The sequence below is a fragment of the Gekko japonicus genome, unplaced genomic scaffold (assembly GCF_001447785.1).
Source record: "Gekko japonicus isolate JY-2015 unplaced genomic scaffold, Gekko_japonicus_V1.1 scaffold881, whole genome shotgun sequence".
NCBI lineage: Eukaryota > Metazoa > Chordata > Lepidosauria > Squamata > Gekkonidae > Gekko > Gekko japonicus.
In genome coordinates, this window is record NW_015168675.1 from 233,323 (window position 1) to 252,452 (window position 19,130).

A 19,130-nucleotide genomic window follows, 5' to 3' on the forward strand; every position below is an offset into this window, starting at 1 on the left:
TTCCAGTGGTCCTTTGAAAAATCAATAGATTCCTGTAGTCATTTAGAAGGAACTTGTGCATCCCTGTAGCCATTCTCTGACATTCAATTTAGCATCATCCTAGTAACTGGGCTTGTCTCTCTGTTTCTGTGTCTTGGTCTAGAGCATTCAGCAGCAGCAAAGACAGGAGGATGCTTCCCGGCCCGGGCACTGGCAACTCTAGAGAACAGGACCAGGATTCCACTGTGGGCACTGAAGCCTGGGCAGCGGATCCAAGCCATGGATGAGGAAGGCCGTCTCATATACAGTGAATTCCTGACATTTCTGGACAAGGCACCTCTGCTGCACACTGCTTTCCACATCATCGAGACACAAGATCCACCCCGTCGCCTCGCTCTCACAGCAGCACACCTCCTTTTTGTGGGGGACAATGTCACGACACCCACGAAGGCTGTTTTTGCCAGCCAAGTACACCCAGGCCAATATGTGCTGGCCGCAGAGGGGACTGAGCTGCAGCCAGCCAGAGTAACAGCTGTTTCCAAGCAGATGGACATCGGGGCATATGCTCCCCTCACCAGCCACGGAACAGTGGTGGTAGATGAAGTGGTGGCCTCCTGCTTTGCACTGGTGCAGGAGCAGCACCTGGCACAACTGGCCTTCTGGCCCCTTCGACTCTATCACAGCCTGACAGGTGGCCACCGGACCCAACCGGAAGGCGTGCATTGGTACTCTGCACTGCTCTATCGTCTGGGCCAGATGCTCCTGGCTTCAGACAGCTTCCACCCACTGGCCACAGCACAGTTTGACAGCTGAGCTGATGTGACGGAGGGAGAAGAGCAGGTCACCTTCCGTGGTCCTAGGAGGGGCGACATGGTAGCCGGAATCCTGGTTGTGGGGGAAGGTGGGGCACAGGACCTGTCCCCTGGCTCCCCACGACCTCCCCCAAGAACAAGGGCTGAAGGGAGGCGTTGACTACTCCACTGTTTCCAAAGAGCCCTTTCGGGCTGCAGAAGGGGAATGCCCAAGGCTGGGCTCATATGCTGCTATTTTGGTTCAAGAAACTCCAATACAAAGTTGGGGGGGCTAACCAGGTGGATGCGGGTAGCAAGTGGAGATTCCGAAGCTTGGGACGAATGAATGAGGGGCAGGAAATCCTGTACCCCAGCAGGCAGACTGAGAAAGTAGAAGGGGGTGTATGAGTGATCTGATGCAGCAGGACAGCTGGAAGGGGACAGCTGGAAGGGGATTAGAGTCCCATGAAGCTCTGTGGGGGTCCCACAAAAGCAATTCCCCTCAGGAGCTGGGCCTCTCGAGGCACTGCCTTGTTGTGCTTGATAGCAATGTGACATCTACAGTAGCCGCATGGGCGACGATATGGGGACGATATGGGGAACTCCTTAACTGCCGAATGATGGGGGTGGGATCACGTCCAGCTGCCAATCAACTGGTGTTGTGGGCAGTGACAAGCAGGCAGGAGGGGGACACAATGGATGATGAGGGAACAGACAACAGAGAGGGGATTTTTTAAGCACCCACCTTCTCTGGATTCACCAGACTCAGCCTAAGGTAATGAACACATTCACCGACAAATGACAGCAGTCACTCCACCCATCAACCTGCACTGAAAGACTGGAGAATGGGCTGCAAGGTGTGTGTGTGTGTGTGTGTGTATAAAATCTTTCACCCTGCTTTAAGCAGCCACCTGACTGTATTTCTCAAGGGGTGGTTCATGTCAACTCACCTGAGTTAAAGGTTCTCGAAAAGTTGCCTGAGGGCCCAAATCTGGAAGTGGAAGTCCCTGTTAGTGGGGGGGGGGCAGGGAAAGGGTTAGAGATTGATCCCGTTACCTTTCCTTCATTTCCTTTTACTTCTTAATGGTACTGGAGGAGCTGACTTTCTCTTGGGCTCTGATCTTCCATTATCACACCATGCCAAGCTGGACGACTCTGTCCGAGTAACGCATAGCAGCAGGGGTCATTTTGTAGGAAATGGCTTTCACTGGTTCAGGATGCCGTGTCCACTCTTAGGTGCCTGCTTTTATAAAAAGGGTATTGCAACCAGGGGTCATTTCGTAGAAAAAGAGGGGCAGGAGCTCAGTGGCATAACTCATCAGCATAACTCATTTGCATATGCCAAACACCCCTGACATCACCGGAAGCGTGTCAGAAGGCAACACCCGCCACTCAGGCTCCACTGGACTGTTTTGGATTGCTAGCTATTGGGGAGGGGGCGTGGAGATCTGCCCTCACAGAGGAGGGAGAGCTTGTACCTGAATAAAACTTGGTCTTAAAGGTGCCACTGGATTGTTTTGAATTGCTAGCTATGGGGGGGGGGGAACACGCAGATCTGCCCTCACAGAGGAGGGCTTGTACCTGAGGGGGGGGGGGGTGGGCGCTCTGCAACTTACCTGGCTGCTTCTTGCTCCTCATGGCCCGACTGAGGGCTGCTGGGGGCAGGGGGCTTGTTGCATGTGCTTGTTGCATGTGCCCGCCCCCTGGGCTCCTTACTGCCAGAGCTCCGCTCCTGTGCGCTCCCACAGGAAATGACCCCTGCATCGCAGTGATGCCCTAGATGCTTCTGTGGGGGAAAGGTGGGGGATGTGCATGCCTCTGAGGGATGTGCATGTGTTGTGGTTGTTGCTGTCCTGGATATGGTCATCAATAACATGGTTTCATAGAAAAAAACGTTGTCAGATATCATTAACAGGAGTGTGGGGAATTTCAGGGGAGAATCAGGAGGCAGGAGGGGCAGATTCCCAGGCCAGTTCAAGGCCTGTCACCCTAAGCAAAGTACACCCATTACCTTCTCCTGTCCCAGTAGTACTGTGGGTCCAGGAAATGGTGTTGCTGCCTGCATTGCAAATGGCTGGAAATAAGCTGAGCCCTGGTGGTACATCTATGCTCTCCTTGTGATTGTTGTGCTGCCATGTGTGATGAGCAGCCTCCTATAGTATTTTCCCAGTTGCATGGTTGTGCTGCATACCCACTCCCTACAGCACAGTTTAGGAAGAGCTTCTTGCTCACGCACCATTGGTACATATGAACTGTTTCTGAGTGAGCAGCCGTGTTCCCTCTAAGCTGAGTTAATGTGAGCTAGCTCACAGTTTTTTAGCCTCTGGCTCACACATTTTTGTCTTAGCTTAGGAAGGATGGCTCCAGAGCAAACTAATTTATGCAGTAGCCAAATCGCTCGCTCACAACTTTAATGCCTATAGCTCACAAAGCAGGATTTTTGCTCACAAGACTCCACAGGTTAGAGGGAACATTGGTGAGCAGGCAGTAAATCCCCCCCTTCTCCCCCCCCCCCAGCCACCCCTGTTCTGAATACAACCAAATATTTTGTTCTGAATACAACCAACTATTTTTGTGGGTAGGCTGGCTTGTAAAAAATCTTGTGGGCTAGTCACTTTGGAAGGCTTCATAGTAAGTTTTCCTGTATGTAAGTAATATCCAAGATAGAAACAGTCACAAGAGATGCAGTCTTCAGATGGGCCCTAGATACCCTGTTATGCCTGAATCTTAGGACAATTTGTGTCAGTCAAAGCCCAGAACCATTCCTGTCCCCCTCTCCCATCTCCTGCCCATCTGATCCCATTTACCCATCAGGGGAACCCAATATGGGTAACCAAGAAATGTGGCTGTTTCAGGAACCTCCATCCCAGTACTTGGCTACAGGTTGGAGTCTGGAAAGTGTACTCTCCTCTCTCACATTGCATTATTTATTTACCTGCAGTATGCGGAGAAGTCAGAAATATTTCCTTGGTGAGTATGGGCTTCCTCGAAGTGAGACCAAATGGGGACAGGGACAATGTTTTCTAGCAATAAAATTAAGGTGGTTGTTGTTGTTGTCGTTTTTCAAATGCATGGTTGTTATGGGACCGTTTTGAGTGTGAGAGGAACTGGCAAAGCTGTTGTCTGTTCACTGGATGTACATTTCCCAAAGAGGTGAGAAGCCCAATAAATCTCTTGACCTACTGGGTAACTGTGCCTGTTCTCTGTTAAACACTGTCGGACTTTTTTTTGCGTTCTATGAGTTAAGACAAACACAACACATGTACACACATACACAACCAGGTATGATTCCTTGCTCCAAATGTCCAGCATAAAGTCAGGAATGTGGTGAAAGTCAGGATGTGGTGGTGGCTGAGTTTCCTAGAGTCACAGGGAGATAAATAACCAGGCCATCCCTGCTGTTCCCACAGCCATCGTTATCCAAGAGTCAAAGGGAAGGCACCCAAGCCAGAGGAAGACCGTGTTAGGTCACTGCTGCAAAAACAAACACCACATGAACAATGCAAAATGCCTTGTGGAGGCAAGGGAGGCAATCTGCAGTATAACTTAGTTGCCATTCTTCAAGGCAAAAATGTCAGTAGAAGACTCTGACCTGAAACTCCTTGCCGTGTCAGCCAGTATGACAATGGGGTCTGTCTACAGCAATGGTCCCTTGGGGGCGGGTTGTTACACTTTCCACGGTGCGGTGCCAGTTCAGGACTGAGGGCCTCGGGTTTGGAATGGGACAGACATACTCTGATTGGGTCCAGTAACCATGGGACTGGAATTACAGATAGTATACACCTAGCTGTTGCATTGTGAGCTTTCTGAACTCATTCTGTATATTAAAAACACCAAAACGATTTGTAGTTAGGGTATATACACCTACCCATCTAGTAGCTTTTAAAATGTTATAAGACTCCTTATTGCCCTGATCTGGATAGCTCAGGCTAGGCCAATCTCAAAAGCTAAGCAGGGTCGGCCCAGGTTAATGAGGGCTGCTAGGTAAAGGCAAGCCATGGCAAACTACCTCTGAAGATCTTTTGCCTTTAAAACCCTATGAGGTTGCCATAAGTCAGCTGCTATTTGATGGCAAAAATTATTATTAATAATAACAACAATTAACAACAACAACAAAGACTCCTTTTGGGGGTTGTGTCCAACCTTGTTAGCCCTCTCTGCATCCACAGTGCAGCAGTGGAGATACTGCCATGGAGCTACTGAGACTAAACTCTTAATTTGGAATAATAATAATAATGCTTTCGATTTATTGATCACTCTTTCCCACATACCTGCGGGCTCAGAGCGATTTACAGTTACTCTTGAGACAGTTGGACTAACAATATTTGTGGGGATAGGGAACACAAACATACAGCATTAATTACACACACATTGCAGCTAGCCGGGCTTCATCTGCGGGCTGGGTCAGTCGTGTTCCGACGGCATCTTGTCGGCTGGCTGATGACGTCTGGCTTCTTGATGTTGTGCAGCCACACACTGCCACCACCTGGCTGACTCGCTTCACTGCAGGGAAGCCGACAGTTTTTTCGTCTTTCCGGTCGCCACGCCTCAGAAGTTGCCTCGGTAGCTAACACCTTCCCGAAGAGAGGGGTGTGCCCACCCCCTTACGGGTGGTCCCCAATTTATCTACTCGCCGAAGCTTTCGAATCACTGGGTAGACGATGAGCTAGGACAAGGCTTGGTTGCTCACACCAGCACGGGGCTAGAACTGCCAAAGCATGGCAGTTCAGATGTTATTGTTAAGCAGGGAAAAACCCCTGGTTGTTTTCAGGGGTCATTTCATAGAAAAAGAGGTGCAGGAGCTTATTAGCATAACCTATTTGCATATGCCACACCCCCTGATCTAAGAGCCATTCTCTTAGGTCAAAGCCTTGGGCTCCTGCCGACTTGGGTGGGCTGGGGGGAGAGCAAAGGTAAGGCTGAAAGGGCTTGGATCTAAGAGATCCAAGCCCTTCTTGCCCTCAGCTCCCCTGGGCTTGGGGGAAGGGAGAGAAGACTGAGAAGAGCTTGGAACTCTTAGATCCAAGCCTTTCTGCCTTACCCTCCCCTTTCACCCTTGCCCTGGGCTCCCACGGGCTTGGGGGGGAAGGGAGAGACAAGGCTCCCACGGGCCAGGAAAGGTGAGGGGGTGGGCAGGCAGGCCTTTTCCTGGTCATGCGCCTCAGCGTGGGCCAGAAAAGGTAAGCCCCCCCCTGCAACTTACCTTGCTTCTTCTTGCTCCTTGTGGCCTGACTGAAGGCTGCTGGGAGCAGGGGGTGGGGCTTGCTGCATGTGCTCACCCCCTGGGCTCCTTACTGCCGGAGCGTCACTCCTGTGCGCTCCGGCAGGAAATGAGCCCTGGTTCTTTTGCAGATGGCTGCTGTACTTAACTGTGGACTGGCAATCATGTGGTCAACCCTTGGAAGCACAATGGTACCACCTAGTGGTTAGGATTTTAAAGGGCAGAGGCCACAAAAGCTGTCAGAGGAAGCAATTTCATCCCTGCTCTCAAAAGCAGTATATTTGCTATGGAGTGTGTACATAAATTCTCTTTTAAAGAAAATTGTAACTTCATGGAGGACCACCATTAACAATTAATATTTCTCTACCAAAGCTGAGAAGTCAAATATCTCAAATGTTTCCTAGGTGTATTTAGTGAAAATGTTTAAGCAGATGAACCCTAATCAAAAGGTCTGATTTCTGCCAAGCAGTTCTTGCAATTAATTTCTACAGCTCTCTATCGCATACTTAAGCATGCAGAGTTAATGGTGTACTACTGACAGAGGCTGGACTGTCGTCTGTTTAGAAAACTCCAGCTTTATGTATCTTGCATTAAATAGGGGGCTGGACTACTGGTGGGCCCCTTCCAGGTGATCGTGACTGAACACAAGCAAGAGAATCACCACCCTGGCTTCTGCCTCCAGCTCTGATTATAAGTTGGCAGTAATTTCCCCTCATGCCCTTTTAATCATAACATAATTATGTGTAAAGTGAACGTCCTGTGGGGGAAGCAGTTGATCAGTTTCTTCAGACTTTTTGTTGGGATTCTTAATTTAGGGTCGATGGTTGTATTGCAAACACAAGAGCCACACTTAGTAAAAAAATATCTTTACTATAAAAACAAAATAAAACATGGGTATGGTACTTTGGATGAAAGAAATAAAATAAAAAGTTACATACTTACAGTTACTCTCAGTAATAAATGCTAACAGCTACATCTTTCTATCTCTCTTGGCTTCTAGAAGAGAACTACAGCTTTGGTTCACACAAAGGGCCATAAACTTGTGAATACATTAATGCTAGATGAAAGCATTTCTACAAACAAGATGTTAGTTGACCAATACAAAGGTTACAGGTCACTTCATTAGGATAAACAACTCCCACAAAGTTTCCCGCCGTTGAATACATTATGTAACGTAACATCCCGTTTGCTAACAAACAACATTTAACTCTGTAATGGCTGATGTGTAAGCAAATTGCAATTCCAACACTTTTTAAAAGATGGTTCTCCCCAGCTCTAGATTCTTTGATCTCTCTCTTTAAAAATGGGAGCTCCACCTTTCAACCAAAGGTTTCCAAATGAAATATTTTAATAGTATAAGAAGTAGACTATATTTCAATAAAACCATAGCAAAACACCATTTTTAAAGTCCGCGCGCACACACACAAATTCTAATACGCATGAACTGAGGTCAACCAAATGAAGATCAAAAGAAAGTCACATCAACATTCATTTAGAGTATTTTCAAACTGGGCAACACTGAGTTCGAATGCACATCTGTTTGAGATTCAGTTTTGGTTGCACGGTTATCATTATTTTAGTCAGAAACGTTTTAGCCCTTGCCCTTTTATTCTTAGTCAGAAATTTTAATGTTGATTTTTAAATTGTGTGTCTGTCTGTGTGTACATTAAATGTTTACAACTAAAATAATGATAATAATATATATTTGCACAGCTAAACTGTTTCGTAGCTTCAGTAAGATACTGCATTGTTACCGCTTCCATGTCTCCCCTCCTCTTTCCATTCCATTCTACCCCAGTTTGGTGTCGTGGTTAAGTGCGCGGATTCCCCACTCCTCCACTTGCACCTGCTGATGTGACCTTGGGTCAGTCACAAGCTCTGGCACAGCTGTCCTTGAAAAAGAGCAGTTTGTGTCAGAGTTCTCTCAGCCCCACCCACCTCACGGGGTGTCTGTTGTGGGGAGGGGAAGGGAAAGGAGTTTGTAAGCTGCTCTGAGACACCTTTGGGTAGTGAAGGGCAGGGTATAAATCCAATCTCTTCTCTCTTCTTCTTCTTCTAATCTATCAACAGTTCATATTGGGGGAGAGCAACAATATGAAGGCTGTATGATGGCGGCAGAAAGGGAAGCCTCTGAGAGGAACGGTAGAAGAGGTCAAAAGAATGCCAGATATATGAAAAGGACCTGATAAAGGACCAAAGACACCCTCTTCCCTCTTCTGCATTTTAAAGCCTTTAAGATCAATTCAATTCCCTTGATCTTGGCCATTCCTCAAAATGTCAGCAGAGGGTGCTGCATATCCGTAGATCCTCCCAAGAAATGGAATTTGTCACTTCCAGGCAGATCACCGGGTCCTTCTGTTCATGTCCCCAAGAAGGCTTCGGTCTTCCCTCATAACTGACTAAAGCAAAACTGTCTGGAAGCAGAATGTGTGAGTTGATTTGAAAGACTTTGGGGCTCAGAGTAGCAGACGGCTTTGTGACTCTCCAGTCCAGGAGTGCTGATATTGGACATGCTCCAGAATAAAAGACATTAATCAGGACTCACTGCCAGAAAACCCTGACCAACAACAGGTGAACGAGAGAGCAGGAGTGTGACACCGAGGGCACTGTCATCCTTCCGAGAGCCTCACATTGTGTTATTTAGACCCCAAAGCTCCTGCTTCCCTCACAGACTCCTACCCACAATGTTCCGGGCAAAGGATTCACAATACATTGGTTTGTATATAGGAGGGAAATGGCCTTTGGGGATATGATTTCATAACAAAATGTTGGGTTATTCTTTAATTTTTAAAGTAAATCAGCAGAGTAAATCAGCAGAGTATTAAAGAGGCAGAGTCCATGCTGTGTTTAAATATAAAAAGTTTACTACAACCTAGCATGGGGAAAAGGTACACGGGACGTAAAATAACAAAGAGCTAATATTCCTACATCCTTACAGCTGGACAGAACATGGCAGAAGAGAGCGAAGACTAACTTCTTCTTGCTCAGGACAAAGAACCATAAAATGCTAATACTTGGCACTTTGGTCTCCAATCAGAACAACAAACTAGATCTGAAGTTACTGGGCTTTCTAACTCTCTAAACTGATTGGTTACAAACAAACATGTGATTTAACAAACATCATTAACCCAGTAAATACTGAACAGTGTTTTAACTTGTAACACTCAACACAAAATACGATAAAAAATATTCACTAGGTATATCACTCTGCTAACAAACCCCAACAAAAGGCAGAAACGGTGGTCTCCCTTGGGGCCAGTTTTTCTCAGGCTTTCTGAAACCTTCCATTTCTCACAAATCAAGTGTAGCTGCTGGGTAGCTGCACTGGCCCACTAGTTGAAAAACAAGGCATGAGGGTAATATCCTTGCTCTGTGGAAGTAACCATGCTGCAGGGAGGACTGCTTTGATGTATGGAGATGGTCTATGCACCACATTTTTTAAAAAAACAGCAACAAACAGACAGACAAATGAACAGGAGGCATATGAGCTGCAGCACCAGAGACAGAGGGAGCCCATGACCCAGGGATGACAGTTTAAACAGAGAAAAAACAAAGGAAACAAAACAGCAGGGCATTCATGTGGGAAATGAGGGGGCTGCTGACATTCTGCAGCAATTTGATTTTTCATTTTAAGCTGCCAACAAGCACTCCCATGCTGGACTGGCAGAGCACAAGGCAAGAAGTCTCCAAGGAAGGCTTCTGGTTACAGTGTTGGACGAGCATCTGGGAGATCCCGCTCCAGACCCCCACTCTGCCGCAGAAGCTCGCTGGGTGACCTTGGGCCATTCACATGCTCTCGGCGAAATCCACCTCAAAGGGTTGTTGAGAGAATAAAATGAATGAGGGGAGAAGGTTGTAAGTGACTTTGGGTCCCCCACTAGGGACAAAGGTGGGGGTAAAGGTAAACATTTGTATTCAGTGAGATTCTCCGTTGCTGAATATGAGACTGAGGTTTGAACAGAATTTTTGGCTCCTTACAGGAAACTTTTACCTCTTATCTGTCATGAGATAGTTTGATAGATCCTTGAAGAGTAAATATATCTGATGAACCCCTCTCTGCCTAATGTGATTTTAAAAAATCTATTTATTTATTTAGGAAATCCCTGTGCCCACCTTTCCAGAGACCTACTTTAGCAGCTCACTAGTAAAAATAACACCCTGAAATCATGAACACAATGTAAATTATCAGTATTAAAAACAGCCTTAAAAAACTGTTGGGTTTTGATAGTGAGATATTGAAAAAATGGTATTTAGCAGAGATAATATAGCCCAGCAGAGCCTGAGTAAAATAATTCAGACTGAGAGTCCATGTGTGATTAAAATATAAAGTTTTTACTAAATTCTAGCATGGGGAAGGGTAACTGGGATGAAAATAACAACAGAGCTAAATAGGCTACATCCTTACACTACAAAGACAAAACTAGGAGAGAGCAATTATGGCTACTCTTACTTCTTCTTGAGAACAGCAAACAAAGACGGGAAGAGGAGCCATAAAATGCTAATACACCTTGACACTTTGGTCCCAATCAAATTCCTAGATCAGGGAGAAAATTCCCGGGCATCCTACATCTAAAGAACATTGGTTACATGAGATACATGTGACTTCCTGTGAGTAACATAAACAAACATTTAACCCCAGATGTACTGAGTGTTTTCAACTTGTAATACCCGACAAAAACACATAACCAGAAGCAGACTCTAAAACAGGTAAAGAAGAATTATTATTATTTTTTTAAAAAAACCTTAATTAAAAGCTTGGACAAAAATAATTGTTTTGGTGTGCTCCCTAAAGGACAGCAAAGAAGTGTCTAGGCCAGGCTCAAGGGCAAAGGCATTCCACAGGCAAGGGGCTATCATGGGAAAATCCCAGTTTCTAGTCTCCACCTGCCTCCCCTGGAGGGTCACAGAGAGCAAGGCTTGGGAGGCAGATCTTCACTGGTGTTAATTAGCAAATAACCTAGGTATCCCAAGAAATAGCTCCCTCCCCCATTTCTGCTTAATGGGGAATTTGAAGGAATGAGAGGCTATATATTCCTCCCTCAACAGATTCCTCCACAGAAAAGCAACCCTTCTTGTATTGCTTGTGGCAACCCCCCCCCCCCCCCCCCGGGGTTTTGTTTTGTTTTAGGGGTGAGAACGGTGTTTCTGATTGGTTAATGGGGTTGAAGATCTGCTTTCGGGGTTTATGTGAATTCCTTCCTCACAATGTCTTGTGCTGTAACGGTGCCCGATAAGCAACACACCTGCTTTCTGTACCAAACGCCCATCACTGCTAAATTTGAGATCTTCCACAGATTGCGTTGGGTACTGGTGACAGCTTGGCACACACTGGTGCTATGCAGAGTGCTGACCTCTAGTGATTTAGAAGCCACTGAAAGTGTTTGCCTAATTTAATTAGCTTCTCATTACAGAGAGGCAGGAATGGGCCTCCAGGGCTTAGCAGGGTGAGACAAGCCAGAGGAGGTTGTTCAGTGTCAGATATCAGTCCATTGGGGGGGGGGGGCTGCTCTGGTGAATAGGGGTGGCGTCAGCAGCACTGCCTGCTGGGATTGTCCAGGAGAGGGGGGACCTCACTTATAGATGTGCATCATCATTGCCTGGAATGGGACAGAGTGACAGCAGCAGACAAGTGGCTTGTGAAAGGGCACGGGAGATGCTCTGCAAAGCTCACAGAGGAGAGTCCTGTGATGTGGGGCACACATGCACATGGCTTTTGAGAGAGAGAGAGAGAGAGAGAGAGAGAGAGAGAGAGAGAGAGAGTGTGTGTCTGTGCTCAGAAGACTGGGCAAATTGGCACCAGGGGGTTCTATTTCCTCAAGCACAAAATAGGGCTGCATGACTTGTGATCCACCAGACACCCTGGGAGGTAAGTGGGGCTGAGAGAGCGCTGAGAGAACTGCCCTTGATAGAACAGCTCTGAAAGAACTTATAACTGAACCAAGGTCATGCCAGCAGCTGCATGTGGAGGAGAAGGGCATCAAACCTGGTTCTCCCAGTTCAGAGTCCGCACTCGTAACCACGACACCAAACCGGCTCTGCATGGCTGCAATGACCATTGCTGGTAGTTGCCTGTTACTTTTGCTGAGATTGCATTTAGACTGAGATCAATTGCCCTGAAAGTGCTACAGGGGGAAGGGATATCTAACTTCCGGGCTAGCTCCAGACAACCGTGCCACTTTCAGAAGTTTTTTAAAAAACTGGTACTTAAACAGCAGGAAACAGGGCAAGAGTATGGGAGCTGCTCCACTCTATTAAGGACCATTCATGGCCTGTTTCATCTCATTAGCTGTGGCCTGATACTATGATCCATAGCAAGCATTTCCTCTGGGCAGTCGTGGCCCCGGACAATGATGGATGAGGCTGGCAGTGGGTGGCAGGATGGGTGGGCTGGGCCTGTCATGGACCCACCACAATGGAAATGTCTCCATCAATTTGTCTTCATTTCCATGTCAATGGCATGGCTAAAAACAGGCAGCTGTGGGGACAGGGCCTTCTGGTCCCATCTGGGATAGTCACCACCTCCTTCATTGGGCCCTGATGATCTTTGGCTCCTCCTGCTCCTTGGCTCCAATTCTATTTCCACTGGTATTCCCCGCCCCCCCAGTCCGGCAGAGAATGGGTGGATCTATGCTCATTGAAGCAGTAAGAAAGGGTCCATTAGCTCTGAGTTGTTAACAAGGGGGCGTCTTCGGTTCCCTTCTGTTCTACTGTCATGTCAGCCCTTCTGTTTGATCAAGTATTCCCTGGCCCTTGGTGTTAACCCCAAACGCATCATTGTAGGCTGACTCAGCCACACAAGATTAAGAGGGAACAAGAAGAGGACTGTTTGCTTTGCAAAACAGTTTTGGAAATGGAATGGGGCAGATGACGGGAACTATGGGAATTCAAGGGGGCAACAGGATGAGTACAAGCTAACTGATGGTAGAGAATGTCACTGATGAAACAGTTTTATTCTCTATTCAAATCCTTGATCCTCCTAGTCCAGCACTGGCTTTCCAAGATCTCAGACAGTGAAAGGTATTTTCCAACCCTAACACTAGCAATCCAATTCAGGCACAGAACCTGGGACCTTCCATACGCAAAGCATGTCGTGGGGCTGAGCAATAGCTCTACTCAGTTTTCAGAGTTGTGTGGCCCACCTCTTTCAACATCGCTCTGGCACTCTTGAACCAGGGACTGTGGCATATAAAGCATCAGAGTCCAAGAAGAGCCACACTACAGCAGGCTTTGAGCATGAACCTGGGAGGCTGGCCTGCCTATATGGCTGCATGTTGTTAGATAATGCCCTTCTATTGTACAACAAGGAGCTGCGGTGGCTCAAGTGGTTAAGACGCTGAACTGCAGGCTGTGGAAGGTCAGTAGTTCAGCGGTTCAAGACCCGGGTGCCGCAAGACAGGGTGAGCTCCTGTCTCTAGTTCCAGCTCCTGCCAACCTAGCAGTTCGAAAGCAAGACATTGCAAGTAGATAAATAGGGACCACTCTTGTGGGAAGGTAACAGCGTCCCGTGCGCCTTGGTGTTTAGTCATGCCGGCCACATGACCACGGAAACGTCTTCGGACAGCGCTGGCTCTTCGGCTTTGAAACGGAGATGAGCACCGCAACCCTAGAGTCGGATTCGACTGGCTTTCGAGCAAGGGAACCTTTACCTTTACCTATTGTACAACAGCAATCACTTGTAACCAAGATTTTTGATCTGTGGACAATCCAGCTGCAAACAGTTGTAGTATAATGACAGCACTATCTAACAATGTGTGGATGCAACCTGACATCTCTTTGCTTATCTATTATAGCTAACATGTACCAGCAGTATCAGAAAATCTCAACAACTTTATCTGAACAAAAAAATATCCACTGATTTAAAGAAATTTGGAGAAATTTGATGTGGTTGGACCTCCGAGAGGGGTGGGGACTGCAGAACTGAGGTACAACTTACCAAAATGCTATGCTTTGGGTCTTTACTGGATTTTATGTCATTGATTGATTTAATTGGAAAATGTATATACCACCTCCCCAGAGAACTGCTTGAGGCAGCTTATAATTAAACCATACCTGGAGCCCACTTTGTGCAGAGGGGTGTTCATGTTGCAAGAGGTTTTTCACAGAGACTGCAAGGCCTGGGATTTTTACAGAATAACCAAAATAACCAGAATGTTGGAGTTAGCATGTTCACCCTTCAGTCATGAAAGAGTTAACTTGTTTATGTATGCACACTAATGTTAGCTATTTAGTTTAGGGGCCAATTAGAGAGAAGGTGATGATATTCCTGATGAAAGGAGCCTTAGAGTGTCTATTGGCGGATCAAGTTTTATTAGGGGGGCTATGTGTGTTTGGGCACATCTTCAGGAAGTAGAGAACTGTTAGAAAACCTCTCTCTCTCTCTCTCTCTCTCTCTCTCTCTCTCTCTCTCTCACACACACACACACACACACACACACACACACACACACGAGGTTTAGCATCCAGATAGTCAACATGGAGCTTAGAACTAGTTAGATAGGATGTTCGTTATTTTACTTCCAAATGTAACCCTTTCCCTTTTTTATATAGTAAAGCCATGGGTGCTGCACTGCCTTCCTTACTCTGCTAAGTATTCCAAAACAGAATAGCCGAAATCTTGAATTGTGCCTGGAAGCTGACAAGTACCCAGCACAACCATTACACAGCAGGTACAATACGGGAAGAGTCATACTCAGTGGAAGAACATATGTTTGCAAGCATGAGGGCCCAGCTCAGACCCCAGGTTCTTCAGTCAAAAGGTCTCAGGGACCAGAGCTGGAAGAGACCTCTTGAGGCTTATTGGGAAGGCTTCCTGGTATGTAGACAGGTTCAGGTTTAATCCATGTCATCAAGACCAGTTGAATATGCTTCTATACCATAGATGAAATAGCACAGTAGAACTTTATTGCAGTGCCTAAATGACATTCCAGAACATCCGGACATTCATATATTTAGTAAAGCAGGAGTGCTATTAGTGTTACACTAATGTGGGGTTATGTGAAAGGCCAAGAGTGACAGTCATTCTGTTAAGTTAAATCTCTACAGATGGACTCCAATGTGTTATGAAGTGGGAAACAGTAACTGAACAATAACCCTTGACTATAGAGTTCAGATGCAATGATTCTAGTAGTAACTGACCCTTGATCTGGACCAAAAACGCTGTTTCTCTTAAAGCAACAAAAAATACACACATTATCCCCTCCGTGGTCTCAAAAAAAAAAAAAATACACACATCATCAAGGATTTGAAAAATGCATGGTCTGGTACAACGACCAGTCTCATAACCATGTAAGTAAAAAATCAAGAAGCACATTGTAAAACACATCAAACTTAGAATGTATCTGGTCAAGAATTTAAATAGCCATGTTCAGAGGCAGAAGATGAAGACTGAGACACAGTGATTACATAGTTAAGAAAAAGGTCCAAGATTTACTAAGTCTCTCTCTCTCTCTCTCTCTCTCTCTCTCTCTCTCTCTCTCTGTGTGTGTGTGTGTGTGTGTGTGTTATGCAGCTTATTCAGCCTGCAAAAGCCTCCCTTCAACCTGTTCTTATGTATCTAACACCTACCTGAAACCTCTTTGCATGTCTTTTTCTAGCTATCACTCCATTTGGAGGTTTGAGGGGCTTTGAATTTGTCTCTGTGTTAGTGCTAACTCTTGTGTCTGGGTTATCTCAAAGCATATAATTTTCCCTTATCAACAAAATAGGGGCGCTTCTGCTAGAACCAGTAAGGCTTTAAACTACACATGCAGTGAAATGCAGTGAAAATGGGGTGGTAGACTTTGGAGGAATGGTAGACTTTGGAGGGGGTAAAACACACCATACCATTCCAGACTGATGTCAGAACCCACAGCCAACAACGTAGTACACACTTCTAAGGAAAGGTAATACTTTATTGAAGAGCTATAGATGCATTAACATAGGCACTGTTAAGAATGGCGGCTGCCTATCGGGTATAATAGGATATAGGGTATTTGTATGCACACACACCCCGCCCTGGCCAATTAGCCATACTCCCGCACGCGGGAGAAGGAGCTCAGGCCATTAGCGCTGAAGCTGGGAACCAACCTCCCTCCCACGGTTCCACTGAAGCTAGACATCACACCACCTGCGCAACTTAGAGATAAGCATTACAGCAGCTAAGAAGCACAGAAATAATGTAGCAGCAATTAGTAGTCAACAGAACTTCCCAACCCCCATGGCAGCATAGCTGACATACTGCCCTCTCAAAAATCCATTTTCTCCCGACCATTCTGGGAGATCTCCCGGTTTGTCCGGGAAGTCACGATGAAACTTCCGCAACAGTCTAGGGCCCCATATATCCCCTACTTCCACCCATTCGAGGTGCTGGGGACCGAAATCAACCCATTCGACCAAATACATCAATTTTCCACGTTTGATCCTAGAGTCCAAGATGTTAGCAATCTCATAATGTTCCTCGCCCTCGATCAAGATCGGAGGGGGTACAGGCTTCGATGGACGCCAAGGACTGGAACTGGAATCCAATTTCAGGAGGCTGAAAGGAATCACAGAATGTAGTTTCCTCAAATTTTTCAGCAAATTCAGTTCCACAGCAACATCATTGATAACTTTTTTTTTTGTAAATTCTTTTATTTCCCTCTCCTAAAAAGGAGAGAATTTTCGCTTATAGAGAAAAATAGGAATGGTATATAGAGGGACAAAGAAAAGTGTTGAGTGCTGTTAAATATTGGTATGTTAATCTGTTAGTATTAAAGTTGAAGTCCACCTCAAAGTTTATGACTTCTTCTGTAGTTGGATAAGCGTCCATTTCTTCTTAATCTTTTCAAATCTGGCAGTTAATATGTTAGTAAAGTCCTTTTGGAGTTAGTACATCTTCTTTGGCACATCCAGATAAGTCTTTATTTTTAAAGATGTTTTTCTTTTTTCTCTCGTAAGTTATATTTTGGACCTCCGGCTGCTCCTTTTTCTTCCTCTTCTTTCACCTCCCCTTCCGAGCTGCTGCTTTCGTCACTTTTCCCTGACATCCACTCAGCGAGTTCTGCTTCCTCTTCTGTGTTGGCGTGCCTCTTCAAAAATTCTTTTGCCTTCAAGATAAGAGTCAATCTTTTCTCTTCTGTCTTTAAATTTACAGACCAGTCCTTCTGGCGTTAACCACCTGTAGCTAATTTGACGTTTTTGTAAGAACAAAGTCAGTCCTTTATATTCTTTTCGCTTCATTCTAATTTCAAATGGAATATCTTTCAAAACTCGGATTGATTGTTCTCCAATTTTCAAGGGTGTTGCTGATACTGCTTTTAATATTTGATCCCGGAGACGTTGCTTGGTAAATTTCACCACCACTTCTGCTGGCAGCTTATTCTTCTTCGTGAAGTTGGAGTAGGCTCTATAGGCCAAATCCATCTCTTCTATTATATTTTCCGCTTCGCTGCCAAATCATTGATAACTTTTTTAACTGTAAAGGGACCAATGTACTTCCAGCCCAGTTTTCGACTAGGGCGCAGCACCTGAATGTTTTTTGTAGACACATAGACCGAGTCTCCAGGCTGTAGAGCCCAACCCTCCACCCTTCTCTTATCAGCCTGCGTTTTGTACGCTTCCTTGGCAGCATTTAAAGTCTTACAAAGGAGTGGCCACGAGTCTTTCAATTTTTTACACCATTGAGCTGCATCCCCCTGCCCCAAGTCAATGTCCCCTTCCAAAAACGGAACTGGTGGGCTGTCATAACCATACAGTGCTTTAAACGGTGACATTCCAGTAGAAGAGTGGCAGGTGTTGTTATAACAGAATTCGGCCAGAGGCAACAGATCGACCCAGTTGTCCTGTTGATAATTAGTGAAACAATGGAGATACTGTTCCAAGGTCTGATTAACCCGTTTCGTCTGCCCGTCAGTTTCTGGGTGGTAAGCACTGCTCAGGCCCCGTTCCACCCCCATCAGTTTTGTCAGCTCCCCCCAGAATCGAGAAACGAACTGTGTCCCGCGGTCGGACACCACCTTAGCCGGGAGCATGTGCAAACGGACAACATGTAAAAGAAAAGACTTGGCTTTTGCCATGGGCAGTAAGGCAAATGGAATGAAATGTGCCTGTTTGGAAAATAAATCCACAACCACCCATACAACAGTCATCAATTTACTCGGGGGAAGATCAGTAATGAAGTCCATGGAAATTACTTCCCAGGGCCGACTCGGGGTGGGAAGTGGGTGTAACAATCCTTGGGGTTTCCCCGGTCTAGGGTTACTCATGGCACAGACTTGGCACGACTTGACAAAGGAGGATAAATCTTTCCGCATTTGTGGCCACCAGAACTGCCGTTGCAAGAGCTGAAGGGACTTAACAAAGCCCGGGTGACCCAACAGTTTTGAGCCGTGCACGGCTTGAAGCACCTCTCCCCTGAGAGAGAGGGGAACAAACAGTTTATTCCCACGATACCAACAGCCATCCGCCCGCAGCACGAAATCCCCCTCTGCTTCGAGTACTGCTTTGTCATCATCCGAGAAGGTGGAGGCAAACTTACTGTGCCAAGTCCCCCCCCCCACCATCACAGGTTTGGGAGGGTCTGGTGCTTGCGTCATCAGGGGTGGGGTAGTGAGGCGGGTCTGGCTGTATGTTGTCACTGCTCTGCCCAGATGGGAAGGCGTGACCACCGAGTCCAAAACCACTTCCCGTTGGCTGTCGTGTTGGGGTAGGCGTGGCAGAGCGTCAGCCAACGAGTTCGCGGAGTTGGGGAAGTGGTGAAGGGTAAACTGGAATTTGGAAAAGAAATCGGCCCACCGGAGCTGTTTAGCAGTAAGTCTCCGGGGTGTTTTGAGCGTTTCCAAGTTCTTATGATCAGTCCAAACTTCAAACGGAACTCACGCCCCTTCCAACCAATGCCTCCATGTGGATAGGGCGAGCTTTATTGCCCCGCCTCCTTTTCCCAAACAGAGCAATTATGTTCCGTGTCATTGAATTTCCTTGATACGTATGCCAAGGGATGTAACAACCCGTCCCCACCCTCTTGGAGGATCGCCCCCCCCATTGCAACGTCTGACGCAAGAATTTTTTCGTTTCATCGGGGTGGGCAAGGACTGGCTCCGAGGTGAATAATGCTTTGAGGCACTCGAAAGCCTCCTGGCACTCATTAGTCCACATCAATGCCACGCCCGGCTTAGTAGCCCTGG

At 46.4% G+C, this 19,130-nt stretch overlaps 1 protein-coding gene across 1 annotated transcript in view; it reads left to right on the forward strand.

Annotated features, from left to right (window-relative positions):
- Nucleotides 1-792, forward strand: part of IHH (indian hedgehog) — a 26,926-nt gene extending 26,134 nt beyond the window's left edge. The window contains exon 4 of the mRNA XM_015415365.1: nt 143-792. Coding sequence (XP_015270851.1) covers nt 143-792 — 650 coding nt within the window. The remainder of the gene's footprint in view (nt 1-142) is intronic.
- The last annotated feature ends 18,338 nt before the right edge of the window (nt 793-19,130 follow it).